General features: G+C 45.5%; 1 protein-coding gene across 1 annotated transcript; it reads right to left on the bottom strand.

Annotated features, from left to right (window-relative positions):
• Positions 1–256: 256 nt before the first annotated feature.
• Positions 257–14,528, bottom strand: mecp2 (methyl-CpG binding protein 2). Its single transcript, XM_022763894.1, has 6 exons — positions 14,507–14,528; positions 9,059–9,254; positions 8,698–8,918; positions 8,401–8,594; positions 8,146–8,282; positions 257–6,626 (listed from the first exon to the last, which is right to left on the bottom strand). The coding sequence occupies exons 2-6, from the start codon at positions 9,110–9,112 to the stop codon at positions 4,335–4,337; spliced, it is 2,898 nt and encodes a 965-aa protein (XP_022619615.1). The 5' UTR covers positions 9,113–9,254; positions 14,507–14,528; the 3' UTR covers positions 257–4,334.
• Positions 14,529–16,129: the final 1,601 nt, after the last annotated feature.

Genomic DNA, 16,129 nt, shown 5'->3' with positions numbered 1-16,129 from the left:
ATAAAATATAAAATGTCTAAACCTCAGACGCTGAGTTTAGTGTAAGAGAAAATATTCACACGTGAGAAAAAACTCTGTCAATCGACTAATCAATCAATCAGCTAATCATCTCAGATTGTGGTGAACCTGGTGTGTGTGTAGGGGAGTCAACTACAGATTACTGGATCCACAGATGTGGTTCGACTCAGCCTGTGGGGGACTCAGGTTCTGCTGCTGACCCTGTGATGTGTGAGGCAAACAGTCAGACGACCACAGATCAGGGACAACAAACGCTTTTAGTTAGAAAGAAAAATAAAAACAGGTAAAAACTAGTTTGTCTACAGCGACAGTGTATTGGAGTTTCCACTGATCCAACCAGAGTAAAAGCAGAATATTCATCCTCAATATTAGCAACTATGAAGTCACCACACACATCACTACTAAGTCTAGAAACACAACATGGCTTGGCTGACATGGTGGCTTCTGGCAAGACGCACAATATTATAGGCACTAAACTCTGGAACATGCAATATGGAGGCTGGTTACTGTAGTTTGTGCCGGGTCAAGTCCTGTGGAGTGAGTTCGTTCACAGAGGGACGTTTGATTTCCGCAGCTGCGTGAGAGACAGCATGCTAACAGGTTCACTGCTCTGAGCAGACTGGGCGGCAGGTGGAGCGCCACGTACGCAGAGGGGAGGAGCGTCAGGTGGATCCGGACAGCATCACCACGGTAACAAGGTGACCAGACGAGGACTTTAAAGAACGAGGCACATGTATTTGATCCAGGATGAAGACATTCACTTTGTTTTGTCCGGTTCAGGATGAAAAGCAAAATTTTCCAACGTCATTGCTAAAGTGCTAGAGGCGTCTCCACAGAGACACGAGGACACTAAGGTGCTAAAGTTAACATTCAGACAGGAGCTGCAGGTTCAGATCTGAGACAGATTCAGACGAGCAGGACAGGTTGGACTCTGAAAGGTGGAGCTAACAGACAGGTGTTCACAGACAGGAGTATAAAACCTCAGAGTTACAGAAGCTGTGGAGAAGTCAAATACGACTCCCAGGGTGCATTTCACCAACAAAAAGCCAATTACAGAGCTTCATATTAATGTGACGATTACACTGTGAAGGAAACTGACTCATGGATGAACTCAGTAACCATGGTGATGTGTGTGTTTATAACCTTACAGCACAGTTTATTCTTTAATGTAATTTATTTTAATTCTTCAGTTTCATTTTATCTGCAGTGTTTAGATTTTATTTATTTCTTTGTGGGTGTGCTACCTGGTCTTTGCCACCTGGTGGAGCCTTTGAGTCACCTGAGCAGGTTTTGTAGTAGAAGCAGATGAAGAAGAACTAAAGTAAATTTCTCTGGCTGTTTTGTTTTTGTTGTGTTGTGTTGAGTTGAATCATACTCTGGTTCCTAGTTTGTTTCAGTTGATCAGAACAAAGAATCATTCTTGGACCAAGACAACCTTACCAAAACCCTCTTGAGGAAGTGGTCTCAGTTCCAAATTAATTTTGGAGTTGGTGGGAACATTGTCTGACCTCAATCTGTCCCCACTACAAGGTGGACTCTGCAGGTTTAAGCTAAATGTCATCTGTGCTCTACATGATAGGATGAACCAGATCATCAGTTGCTAGCAGCTAACATTAGCAGGAGAATGAATGGAGGTCTGACCTGGATTTGCTTCTTCATATTAAAGCTGATGATATTCTTGCTCCTAACTACATGTCTGTGTGGACATCAGGGCTACCTGGATGTCCTGCACTCCCTGGGAGCGTTGGTTTTTCACATCCTGAGAAATTAACACTACGTTTCCATGAAATGAAGTTTAACACATGACAAGTGGGGGTAGCATCAGAAAGTTTGGAAGAGAAACTCAGAGTTTGTCTGTCTGATAAACCACATACAATGTCACCACGACCGTTTTCTCAACAACACTGTAACATGTAGTTTTGCCATGGTTTTTGTTTATTTCTGTTTACGTTGAGCCAAAGAAGTTCTCAATGAAGATGTTCTGTTTTCAGTGATGATGACCAGGCCCTAATCTGCCCCCTAGTGGAGGGACTTTTTAATCCCGCAGATACACAATCATGTGAACAATGGCTCTGACATACATGTCAGTAAATCACTAGTATAACAGTGCGCTACGGCAGACTAGACCTGCTTCCTGTGTTTACTTTGTCACTCAGACACATCTGACCAATGAGAGATGAAAACATTCTCACCTGAATTTACTGATGCACATTGGTTAAATTTTTTTCCGTGTGAAAAGAAACTGAAGTGAAGTTTATCAACTCATCCACTGGTTCAGACTAAAACAAACAAACTCAGGGATGTGACGCTGCACTGTCAGTCAGTGGTCACTCACTCTGACCTCTGTGGGTGCAGCCAATCACTGTTGACCTCTGTGGGTGCAGCCAATCACTGTCGACTCAGTCAACACTACTGACATGTGTTTCTGAATTTCCACAGCTGTACAATAACAAACTGATCTCATGTTAGACAGAAAGTCTTCACTTGGTGAAATATCAGCTGCAGATGCAGCGTTGTTACTAAAATAATCTACTGTAAGCATGTCTGCATCGTAGCTATAGTGGTATCATTTAGTAACATTACAGCAGAAGACTCTTGTTTTTCTGCTCCATGAGAAAATGAAATAAGGTGTCATGACTCTGTCAGTACCTCTGAAACTGTGACTCCTAACTGTGGCCAAGTTGTTGTACCATGTTACGTTTTGTGACACTAACTAGTATTTTATTCCAATGACACCTGCTCAGTATTTTCCTGCTGAAAGTGAATTTGAAAGTGAGAGCAGTTAAGAAGAAGGACACAGTCCTGCACTCAGGGATCAGGATCAGGTTCTGTCCTCGTTGTCGTAACTTGTCCTGTGCTCATGAATCTATCCTTCATGCTCTCAGATCTGGACTTACAGACTCAAAGTTAGTTTTCGGCTCAATGAATCGTTTTCTGTTGCTGTCTCCAACACATCTGACTCCACATGAAGCTGAACCAGACCTCGTTCAGGGTTTTACTTCTGCCGAACACCAACATGGCCAACAGTAAAACCTCTGAAAGGTCGACCTCTGCGTATGTGCGTCTCTGGTTGAAGGCCTGCAGGGTCTCTGAGCGACATGCAGGCGGTTGATTGTACAAACTGGAGGAGTGCAAACTGTTCCAGACATTCAACACGAAGAAACAATAAACAATGAGTCCATTTCCCACATTAAACTAACATAAAGCTACTGTAAAGTGGGTTTGGTTGATATTCAAAGCGCTTCCTTTGGAAACAAAAAGACTAATAGATTCAATGAAGAAGAGTATGGAAGAATCTCTAAACTGGAAGAACCATTCACTTGAAATACTTGAAAAATAAATGAGGAGTGGTCGAGGTTTTCTCATCAAACAGCTGACTCAAATGTCTCCGTTTCAGTGTCTGACAGGAGGAATCAAGAACTCCTCAAACTGATCAAATATTTCAAACGATAATAACAATGGGTTTCAAAGACTCAGCTCAGAATGAGGTCTGAGTAGGGTCTTAAATTCAATGTACTCGTACTTCAGATTGGCTACCTGTAGGGGGCATTCTGGAAGTGGATGGAAAACGTTACTGACCCCTGTTTATTGTGGGTTTAATGGAAAATGGGGAGGAAAACAAATGTGAGGTTTTTAAGAAACCAGTTTAAGGTGCAAACCGCCGCCCCACATCACCTCTGAGGCTTTCAGTCAAGGACTAGTTTCAGAAAGGGACTGTCAGTCAATAGGAGGACTTTTAGTGAAAGACAATCAGTTAAGAGCAGGACTTTAAATAAGGGACTGTCAGTCAGCAGCAAGGCGATGAGCGAGGGACCGTCAGTCAATAATATCAGAGTTTAAAGCTGTATAACAGAGACAAAACAATAAACTATCAAAATACGAAATAAAAAAAACAGGTTATATTCCGGAAGCAACGTTTCGTTTAGAGTAATGTGTTGTTAAGCGTTGGTTTTTAGTTCCAAACTACTTCCCCCCTCCCCACGGAGACTAGCGGGACACAACAGCTGCCTTTTGATTATATATACACACACACTTTTTTATCGGTTTTTCCTTTTCATTAGTTTTTCCTATAAAAAGACACTATGCGTTCTCCTCTCCAGCTGTCCAGGTTGGTTCTCTGATCCAGAACTTTACAGAGTCTCCAGACAGAATCAGACGACAGTCCTTACCAGCTCTGTGTGACACGATCCTTCTATCTGAAAACAGTGTAAAAACATGAAACCTCCATGAACAGCCCAGTCACACTCCTCTTCCACCTGGTACTGACTCAGTCCGTCAGTCTATTGATCAGTCAGCCTGTTCATCGGTCCGCCCAATCAGCTGACTCTTTCGCTGACGGCAGTCCGTGACTCTACGGTTTCTTCTCGGCTGGGGCATGGGACGGCGGACTGGGGGACGATGTCTCTGAGCTCCCTGCCCTCACCTGCTGCCTCTGGCTCTGCCCGAAGCCTGGCCCTACCATCTGCCCCAGGGACAAGACCAACCCCGGGCCCGGCTACTCCAGGAGGTCCAGTGGGCATGGAGCTGGGAGGTCTTGAGGTGCTGTTTGACCCTCTTTCTCCTCCTAAAACCTCTCTGCTTTCTGATGTCATGGCCGGTTCCCCTCTCCCCTCCACCCTGACGTCTTCCATGCTCACCTCTCGGCTTGGTGGCAGGCTTCCTCGGCCAGCCCGTGGAGTGCTCAGATCTTGGGGCTGTTCACTCTGGTTCTGCTGAGCAGGGACCAGGTTGGTCCTGGTTAGGCTGGGAGATGGCCTGTGGGATGAGTGCTGCACATGGGGCCTGGTTAGCTGAGAGTGGGGCTGGGGGCGCATCTGTGTTTGAATCCGCTGAAAGTGTGGTTGTGCTTGGGACTGGGATTGGGACTGGGCTGGCCTAGGCTGGGAGAGAGACTGTCTGGGTTGCGGTCTGTATTGAGTCTGGAGTTGGTGTTGCGTAGGGTGCCTCGTCTGCAGTTGGGTCTGCGCTTGATGCCTCGGTTGCAGGTGAGGTTGAGGTTGGGCTGGGGTTCTGGACTGGTGTTGAGGCTGAGTTTGGGCTGGGGTCCTGGACTGGTGTTGAGGCTGCATTTGGGCTGCGGTCCTGGACTGGGGTTGAGGCTGCGTTTGGGCTGGAGTTCTGGGCTGGATTTGAGGCTGCAATTGGGCAGGGGTTCTGGACTGGGATTGAGTCTGAAGTTGGGTTGGCGTCCTGGTCTGGGGTTGGGGCTGAGGCTGCAGTGTGTGCCGTGGCTGGGATTGAGATTGTTGTTTGGGCTGGCTCTGGGGTTGAGACGGGTGTCTGGGCAGGGTTTGAGGTTGGACTGCTGTGGGGGACTGGGTTTGTGGATGTGAATGCCTCGTTTGGGGCGGATGAACATGCAGAATGGATGGGGACTGAGGAGGGTGTGACTGAGGTGGAGCATGCTGAGCCTGAAGTGGGGTTCGGTGCTGGGCTGGGGAATGGACAAGCTGTGGCTGGGCTTTTTGGGGGGATGCCTGAACCTGACTGTGAGTTTGGGGCACGAGTTGTTGCGGCCGTGGCTGGGGCAGGACATGCCTGGTCGGAGAGGACTGGGGTGCTGGGTATCGAGGCTGGGCTGGGGGCTGACTGGGAGACTGGGTCTGGGGATGTTGTTGAGGACGGGGTTGGGCCTGGTGGTGTGGTTGAGGGCCAGGATGCCGAGGTTCAGGCAGGGACTGAGGCACAGACTTGGACTGCGGTCTGGAAGGAACTTGCTGGCTGTGCTGCGATTGTTGGGTGGTGATCATAGGCACGGTCTGGGACTCAATTTCAGGCCTCGACTGGCTGGAGGGTGTCGGGTGTCCAGAGGCTGGAGGAGGAGGAGGAGGAAGAGGAGGAGGCTGATCCAATGTGGAGGCAGAGGACTGTTGGTGGCGATGATGATGGTGGTGGTGGTGGTGATGATGGTGGTGTTTGTGAGGTGGCCTGTCCTTCCTTTTGTGGCTTTTTGATGGACTAATGCTACTGCTGCTGCTGCTACTCCTTCCTCCCTCTCCTCCCTTGTCACCTGAATCCTCACCCATTTCCTCTCCTCTGGTTCCTCCATCTCCTGTTGCTATTCCCATTTTCTCCTTGTGCTTCCTCCCTTTATGAGTCTTGTGTCCATGTGATTGGCTTTCATCTGAAGCAGTGGGCTGCTTCTGTGATTGTGACTGGCTCTGCTCAGAGGGGGCGGGCTGAGGCTCTGAGCTTGGAGCCCTCTCCCCTATACTTCCCTCCCCCTCTGTAGTAGCCCTCCTTTCAGTCTCTGTTGTCGTGGCCGCTGGAGTCTGAACACTCTCCCGCTCCTCCACTGTTTCTCTCGTTTTGCGTTTTTTGATTGGCAGAGCTGTTTCCTGGACAACAGGTTTGGTGGAAGACTCCTTGGCTGCTCTCCTTTTGGCCTCAGCAGCTAAGATGGCAGCTGCAGCGTAGCTCCCAGCTGTTGAGCTACCAGAGGTTGATGCCGCGGAGGTGGATGCTGTTGCACCTGATGATGCTGCTGAAGCCGAGGCTGGTTTCCTGCCCCGTTTCTTGGGGGCAGTCTGTGGTGGGGGTGGAAGTTCCTGTTCTGATTTCCTTTTTCTCCCAGGACGGGACTTGGGCACCAGGGCAGGAGATACCACCTGCAGGCAAATTAACACATCACCATCAACATTACTAATGCTATTTAAATGTATAATAAAACACACTGCATAATGAAAGGCCCTAAGGCACTACACCTTCTGCATCCCCATCAAGGCCATGTCAATGCACACTTCCACCTGAGTTTGTTAGGATCCACTCTAGACAGTGCTTTGACATCCTCACCATGAAAATCACAAACATAACTGCACAGCCTTGGCAAAGTCCACAGCACCTTTTACAAGACAAACACAAAGCCATGCGTCCTCTCCAAGTACATTTACATACATTTCCATTCACTCATCTGTCAGGCTCTTTCATCCAGAGTGACTTACTGTGAGGGACATCACTAAAGCTTCAGTGCAGTAGGAGACCTTGGTGTAGGTACTAAGTACTACATCTATTTAATAAGTGAAGGAGATCAGTTAAAGAAGTGCAGTGAAAGTTAATAGTAAGAGCTAGTTGGACATGTTAGGGTGTTAGAAGAGGTGGTGCTCTCTGAAGAGATGAGTCTTCAACAGATTTTGATAGATAGAGAGGCGTCACACAAAGCACATCTGGATTATCCGTCACTCAACGGTATCCCCAGTCAAGGTGAGCAGTTTCTCTCAAGCTTGGGCAAAGTCTCTCTCTCGTTCCTGAGACATGGCTGGAACCTTTCTGAGGCCTACTGAAAGTCCTTCCTCACTGCCTCCCCACTAAGGTTTCTACATTTCTGACCACAGTAACTACGGTCCTCCGTCTACCTTTCTGCTGATTCATGAGTTCCTTGAGCTTAAGGCCACTAAATGTCTTTTCCTGATGCTTTGTCTGGGGTATGCACTAGCTTGTTCTTCTGCTGCCACCACAATAGGCATCAATGAACCTTTAGGCCACAACTCTAAGCAGACACCTGAATGCTTTGTACAAGACTCTCATGAAATCCACACCCACATCCGCCCATGAGAAAGGTGGAAGTTAAAGACCTTGCACGGAGGGTTCTCAGAGAGATGTTCCCAGTTCACCAATACTACGAGTTTGGCTTAACCAGGTATGTCTGGTAGCCGCCCCTGCCATCTGATATACTGACCACCAGGTGGCATCAGTTAGCAACGCTGCTACAATCTCGCTCAACACGGCAAGGTTGCTCTTTCTTGTCTTGGCTAGTTCATAAGGGTTTATGAATGTGTAGCTCACCTGGGACCAATTTGCCTTTACCAAGGCCCTACCATGAGCTGCTGAAGGATTGCTCTGATGGTGATGGGAAACACAAGGCCCTCCACCGCAACAAGGTGGAGGGCTTAGAACATGATATTAGAACATATTTCGATATTATCAAGTATTGAGGTGTATGTGAAAAAATATGCAAAAGCATGTCAAAGGTCAGTCTTCAAAGGTCCGCATCTTTTCACATCAGGTTTAGTTTTTCTGCTTGAAAACAAAGTTCTCCAAAAATCCCCGGATGGAAGAATTGGGAAAAGTATGTTTTGGCTGGTTAGTTTATAGTTGTGATCCTTACACTGAATGACAGACCAGCCATACCTTTGAGGCAGTGGAGGTGGTGCCAGTGGAGGACTCTGCCTTGCTGAAGGGCATCTTGACCAGCAGTTTGCCTGGAGTTTTCTCAACCACGCGCTTCATGGCCACACCCTCTGTAGCTTGCCGCATCTTTCCACTGCCTACACAAACAAAACATAAGATAAACACACAAAAACCTGAGGAAATGTTGTGGTTGAAATGACTGTTGAGTTCAATAAAATGACTAAAGGTTAACTTTTGGGGTCAGGGCCTGAGTACCTTTGGGCCGCCCACGGCCTCGCCCCGACGGTTTCACCACCTTTGGTTTTTTGGGGGGACGTTTCTCGCGGCGGGATGGGCTTCCACGTCCAGTGACAGTGAAATCAAAATCGTTGGGGTCAGTGGTTGTGTCACCAACCTTCTGGAAGTAAGCGATAAGTTCCACCTTGGAACGAAATGCCTTCCCCTCTGAGCTAAATAGTAAGACAAAAAAAAAAAAAAATATTACTAAAACTGTGCGAATACTCCATCTCATCATGAAGAACTGACTCAGCATCATGAGTGGGTGTAGATTACTTGATCAGGTAGACATCAAACTTCCCCGCAGAGCGTCCGGACTTCCTCTGTTTGAGTTTGCGAGTCCAACCTTCAGGCAGTGATGGGTCATCGTACAGCGGCCCGCGGTCCCGGATGATGGAGCGCCGCTGCCTTGGAGAACCTGCAGACTCACTCCCAGCTGCAGATTCTGACCCTGGTGCTGACACCGGCTCTGAGGGGCCCGCCACCGGATCCAACACCTGCAGGTAGAAAGTAACATGAAGCCATCTTTTCATCAAGGATATATTTGTATCATATAGGATTACGTCATATTGTTTGGAAGGTGTTAAAACCCAGTCCCTTCAGGACTCCACCTGCTCTGGCTAACACCTGTCTTTACCTGGGTCTGTGGCTCCACCCCTGTCTTTGGCTGCAGGCCAGTTGTTGCGGGCATGGCTGATGATGTGGTCTCAGCCCGCCGTTCAGCATGGCGACGCTCCCTGCGGGCCTTCTTGGTCTTACTGTGGGACCTGTCTCTCTCTCTAATGGGGGGCTGAGGGTCGACAGGTCCCTCCTCACCCTCTTGACCCTCCTCCCTATAGAAAACAGATGACATCAAGCCTGTTGACATTACATCACTCATGACATCATATGGTTAAAACGGCACAGTATTTTGTTTAATTTGTCAGTCCGGCCTCCTTTCTAATGGGGTGGGGGGGGTTGGGTGGTAGCGTCTGTCTGGCTGTCTCTCTCTCTCTACGTATTGATCTATTCCCAAAAGCAGCTGCTCTATTCTTGTAACAACATTCTGTCTCAAACTTCTCAAACTTACAGCAGATCTCACACAGAGATGATAAATTAGTGTAACCTGCTTGTTTACTTGCTACTGCTGTCTCTTAGTCTCTAAGTTTAGTTTCCACACACGTCTGTGCATCTGTATAATAATGCTGCAATATCATAACTGTTCTCAGAATGGTAGAAACAGAGCCTGGGACAGTTTGATACACACTTCAGCTATAGCTAGTCACTCGTCAAAGATCCAGGATTATCGTAATGCGAAAACCTCCAAGAAAGGCTGCTGTCCTTGTCTTTGTCAACGCGACACGGTCACACCCACGAAAATGACAGAAACTATAGCTACAACTGTAGTCAAGCTAGCTTCAGAGACAGTATCTTGCTGCCACCACAAGAGGGCAGTAAATTACACGATGAATGCAAACAGGCATTAGATCCTTTATGGGACAGAACACTGTTCTGAGATCAGATGTGATAAGAGATGTCACTTCACTTCAGTATTGTTCTAACTGGTGAATATTTTTACCTTTTAGCTTTAGCGATTGAAGCAGAATGAGGCTTTCATTGTGAAGCAACTAAAGGAAGAATTAAAGTTACAGCCGATGGCTGTGTCCCCGAACACACACACACAGGAAGTTCTCAAATCAGCCTCTGAACCTTTAAGAAGACTTTGACTGATGATCCCTGTGGTGGATTTCCTCAGCAGTGTTCAGGTCTGTGGTCTGAGACAGAATCAAACCGAAGGCTGTAAAACCAGATCTATACAGTCATCACATGTCTGAACGGCTCATCCAGGTGCAAACAGGAAGTGATGTTTACAACTCTATCAGCTGATGTCCGACCTCTGTTGATCTTCATGCTTTTACATTTCACTCATCAACAAACATTCATCACTGTATTCAGATCAACAACAGTTTTACAGTGTTTCACTATAATGTTTTTCACTGATGTGTCCACTTTTTAGAGACTTTACTTCAGGGCAGAAACTAGTAATCCATCAATTATTATTAATTCTCCACATTAACTAATGTCTTTAGATAATAAAGGTTTCCAGTGTGATGTGGTCAGATGTCGTTTTGTGTGACCAGCTGAGTTTACCAGCTAATGATTTATTGGTTGATCTGACAGGGACAGAGCATATGATTAAGTCTGTGGAAACACATCAGTTATCCAGAGACTGTTTGTCACAAAGTCACTAAAAACTAATATAAGATATACTTTCAAAAAAGACGCAAGTCACTTCAGATAGGGGCTACAGGCCCCGGGGCCCGCAGGGTCCATTCGGTCACACTATAATTGAACATATCAGATTAAATAGTTATTCTTGTCAGGTTAAATGAGACTCATCACTTCTGCCTTCAAACAAATGGACTCACTCATCTGTGGATAAACACATTTGTTCTGCAACAGGTGTTTGTCAAGCACAAACATCTGCAGGTGCATGTGTTTTGTTTAAGTGCAGGTGGAAAAAACATGTCCAGATTTAAACCAGCTTCATGTGGATGTTTTTTCCGATATGTTTGGTAACTCTTGAATACATGAGCCGCGATTTCACACGGAAATATAATCACTTAATGTTCTGATTTAACGAGCTGCACTTGAAGGTAAAGAGACTGTTTAAATGAATCTAATTATTTAAATTAATTAAGGTTATTTTGTATTTAAAATTTAAAATAAATAAAGGATCATAAAGCTGCTGCCCAGATGGCACATAAGTCCCCATAATGATCATGTTGATGATGCTGGTAGTAGAGCTGAAAAGGTTAGTCAATATATTGAACAAATATTGATAAATTACTTGTGATAATAAGAGGTGGTTACAACTTCAGACCTGAACCTCCTGCTTCTGTTTACACATGGCCTGCAAAAATATGAGGAAAATTTGTGATGTGCGATGACACTGTTCAATATTGCGATGACAATATTACTTGCGATAAATAAGCAAATATTGAAGTGTACATATACAGTTTTGCTGAGTGAAGCTGAATGAAGAACACAGACAAAGGTCACTATCGGTCATCTCCTCCGTCCTCCTCCCTCTACTGCAGGTAACGTGGCTGAGGGGGGGCCAATCTCAACCTGTAGCTATAAGTTTACAAAGGTTGGTGTCAAATGAAGCTGCAGTCTACACACAGAAAGTTTTCTCTTTAGCTTATTCAAAACAGTTCACTATTAGCTTAAAACAAACCGCGGTGGATGGGAGAAGTTGAAAATATAGCTTTTCTTCGTTTAAATCTTGCCGAACTGGTGGTGTCATGAAGGACGCTAATAGCTTTTTTACTCGCAAACTTTATGATGACACTCACAGAGCTACGACCGTAGTTATTGTCAGCTCTGGTACAAAGTTAACTCCTCACTGGTCTCGACCGCTGCCTCTGTGTGTGTGTGTGTGTGTGTGTGTGTGTGTGTGTGTGTGTGTGTGTGGGTTGTGTGGTGTGGTGTGTGGTGTGAAGTGTGAGAGAGAGAGAGAGAGAGAGACGCTGCAGCCCAACACAAAAACGCGGTAGTTTTTTTCAGGCTCAAGCGCTGCGTCCTGAAAACCTGACTGCATGGCGTGTGTAAATAAAATATTTTGTTCTAATTCATGGCATTTCAATCCGTTTTTTGCGATGTGATTATTGCATATGTTCATATTGCGATGACGATGAAAACAAGATTAATCGGTCAGCACTAGTTTACACATGCACACACTGATCCAGAAGAACCTGCAGCAAAGGTGTGTTGCTCTCCAACCTGAACACGATGAGGTCTACAGACCTCACGAGTACAGCACAAGACCCCTCCCCCAGAAATGTTGGACTAGATAACAGAAGTTCAATATACACACCAAAGGTCCTCTTACTAGTTTTCAGAAATTTCACCCACATGTCACACTTTTCCTTCAGTGAATGGAGCTGGCTCATTGAATACAGGTGTGACCGTTACACAGGTGCATCTTTCTGATGGGAATAATAAAATAATAAAATAACAACTGCCTCAATCTCATTTTAATTAAATGTTTTTATACCAGAGAAGAGACCAATGAAACTGATCTGTGACAGACACATTAACACCTCCTCAGGTGAACACCTCCTCAAGTGAACGCTGCCTCAGGTAAAGAAAACACCTCAGTGACCTCAACCCTCACTGTGACCCTGGACTTAAGTGATAGGGTATAAAAACATGTTTCTCTTGGAGGTCTGCTGATGTCAAGATCATAAACCCTTTATGATGAAGTGATTACAGTCTTATTCACTCTATCATTCACTCAGCCATTCACTCTGTCATTACTGATTAACATGGTGTTGATAAACATTTCTTATGAGCTCCTCTCTGCTGTACTGAGATCAGGTCTCCTTATGTAAATTTGGTAGGCAGGGTTGATGGATGGAGCTGACAGGCGGAGCCAGCTGCTGATCCATTACTAAGTGTGTTTACATGCACATTAGTGTTCTGGTTTGAATCAGATTCAGAATTTGAGGTTCACATAGACCATGATGATGGTACTGATCTTGTTCACATGACCTAAACAGTATCCAGGTGTCCATGTGCAGAGGAGTATCCTAAGCATCTCGGTCTCTTATTTCTGCACCGTCCACACGGTCTGGTCTCTGCTGGTTTTAACTTCTCCTGATCTGGACTCAGAGCTGCCAGATTTTATTAGGACAGAAGACATTTGATAAAAAGGTTTTTTTTTTTACGTTTGTTTGTCACTTGGTCCTGGTCTGAAGTGAACTGAGACGCACTGATTCAGAGTCTGAAATCTCACCTCAGGAGACCTGCACACACCAGGTCCTGGTCTGAAATCAGTCTGTTAACCTCACTGTGGTGATGAAACCACCTCCATGTGCATTAATTCATCTTTATTCATGTCATGTTTTTCTCTGCATTTCCAGCTGTATGTAACAATAACTCGCACTGGTCATTGAAGTGAACACAGAGCAGGAAATACTACAGTGAAGTACTACAGTGAAGTACTACAGTGGAATACTGATGTGAAGTACTACTGTGAAATACTACAGTGAAGTACTACAGTGAAGTAAAACAGAGGCATTCCACAGTGAAACAATACAGTGAAGTACAAGTACCTCACGGCTGTACTTCAGATCAGTGACTGACTCAGTTACTTTATTTAATAAAACAAAAAGCTGCAGCTTCAACTAGAGTCACTTTCTACTGTCACCTCCACAGACCTCCACCCTCAGACTCAGTCTCCGAGGCTGTTTGTGTGTGTATGTAAGTGTGCGATGAAGCTGCAGGTGGAGGTGAAGCAAAAGCCACAGGAACAGGAAGTGAGCTACGGAGGAAACTGGGCCACACACACAGAGCGTCTTGTACACACACAGTCACGGGTTCGACTCCCGCCTGAAGCCCCCACCCCACCCCACCCCCACCCCCACACACGCGCGCACATACACAAACGCGCGCGCGCACACACACACTAACACACACACAGCTGCCTGGCTCAGCGGCACTGAGGCAGCTGGTTGCTAATCAGTCATAATAACATATCTCAGCCCGCGGACAGGGGCTGGGGGCGCGGGCCGCTCTGTGTGTGTGTGTGTGTGTATGTGTGTGTGTGTGTATGTGTGTGTGTGGATGTGGGGGGGTTAACCCGGGTTACTGAGCAGCCTGACTCTTGTTTGTTCCCCTCACATGAAAACACTCTGTGTTTGCTAACTAGCTACCAGCCGTTAGCTCCCTGCCTTTCTGACAGCGGCGGGCGGACACACCACCAGTGACCGGGACTGTGATGTTTGTGACGGACACACCACTGCCGACCCCGGCCGGACTTCCCGCGGAGTTGTGTGGAAGTCAAAGCGGCACGGTGGCGCACGTAAAGCGGGCTAAGCTAAAGCTAACCTCCGCTCCGGCTACAGCAGCATAAGTACAGACTTAGCAGTAAGTTGGTGACGTATTCCCGCTAACCCCGCTCCGCCGCGACAGGCCGCGGAGAAAACCAACGCACTTTACTTCAATAAAACACACGACAGAAAAAGCTCGGTGGCGGCGGGAGGCGGCGAAGGCGAAGGCGGCGCTTTAACGGAGGATAAAATGTAAAAAACCCACTTACAGTCTCTCCTCTCCGCTCTCCACGGCGGCCATTTTTATTTAAATAAATAATTTTATATTAAAAAAAAGCCTCCAAACATCTCTGCTCCCTCCTGCTGCACCCCGCCCCCTCCGACTCCATTTCCAACCGCCGTCAGTCACCAAACACCGCGAGATCTGCGCAAACATGATGTCAACGCAGAGCAGGGGCGGTGTAATCCCGCGAGATGTGACGGCCTGAAACGGTCAGACTGAGGCGTTCAGGGTCGGCTCAGAAATAAACATAGCCTGCAGAGAAAATCTTAAGTCCAAATCCCTTAAAATAAATAAATATATAAATGTATAAATAAGACATTAAAAAACTCCTGAGAAAGATTTACAAAGTCTTAATTTTCATTTACAAAGATCCTGAATGTGTTTTCTGTCCTGTAGTTATAAATTTTACTGTCAGACGTTTGTTAGGAAGCTCGTCCACTCACAGTGGACAAAAACATCTTTTCATTGGTTAATCCATCAATCAGTTTTCTTCTGCTTATCATGGAGTGGATCATGAAATAGCTGGCCCCTGGACATAGACAATAAAAGGCCCCCACCCCTCCTACACAGGACTGCCCCAGACTGAAAGTCTATTTGTGGTTGTTAAACTGAATCTCTGTGGCGTTCAAATAATAATTATCAACAGTTACTTCCTCCCAGAGGCTCTGGACCAGGGCCCCCAGACCCCTCAGTAATTCATCAATGGAGATCACGTTTATATATTATTTATTGATTATACTACTTAAAGTTAAGTATTAATTAAATGCAGCAAGAAAAAGTTAGAAGTAGAGAAAAGTAGAATCTGACTCTTTTTTATTCAGCAGCAACATAAATACAACAACATTTACAAAGCCACAGGAGGTGAGTAAAGGAAAACTTAACAAACTATAAATTAAAATTAGAAAATTCACTGCAACAAATGTGTACATAAATGTGTTTTATGTGTAATAATATAATCTTTGAAAAAAACAAACAAAAATGCAGCTCCCTTATGCCTGAGTAAAGTGGGACAGTGAGACATGTAATACAGCATAAAGTAAAATACTGCAGTAACGTGACAAACATGAAAAATAAAGATCATTACATTGATAAAATACATAAAATATTTATAATGTGCATGTGTGTATTAGTGTATGTGTAATATAAATGTAACATAACAAAAATACTATATAAGTACTATATTTTTATTGTTATATATTATAATATAAAATAGATTGAGCATTTAGATTATTATAATATTAATAATCAATGTGATCAGTTGCAGTGCGGCGTTGCAATAGCAGGGGGCAAAAGGCTCCATCAGTATCATCTATGATTTATCAACCTTGTATATAAAGACACATGTATGTGTGGCTGATTAGCTCCACAACTCTAGGGGCTGCACGTGGACTGTGTTTCCCACAATCCTCCACTCATCACATTTACAGATGAGCTGGGCTGACAAAAGTGTAGATCCATTTATATGAGTGTCTCAGTTATTACAGTTCACTCAGCTGTTAACTGCAGCAGCCAGCGATTCTCATGTAGAAATATCAACTCACAGTGATGTTGAATTGTGGGGCGCCCTCTAGTGGCCGCAGTGAATGACAGGGGAATGAGAAAGTCAGGA

This window comes from Seriola dumerili, unplaced genomic scaffold (genome assembly GCF_002260705.1).
Source record: "Seriola dumerili isolate Sdu_G_001 unplaced genomic scaffold, Sdu_1.0 BDQW01000493.1, whole genome shotgun sequence".
NCBI classification, from domain to species: domain Eukaryota; kingdom Metazoa; phylum Chordata; class Actinopteri; order Carangiformes; family Carangidae; genus Seriola; species Seriola dumerili.
Note: the sequence above shows the minus strand (reverse complement) of the source record. Positions and strands in the feature narration are given on the sequence as shown.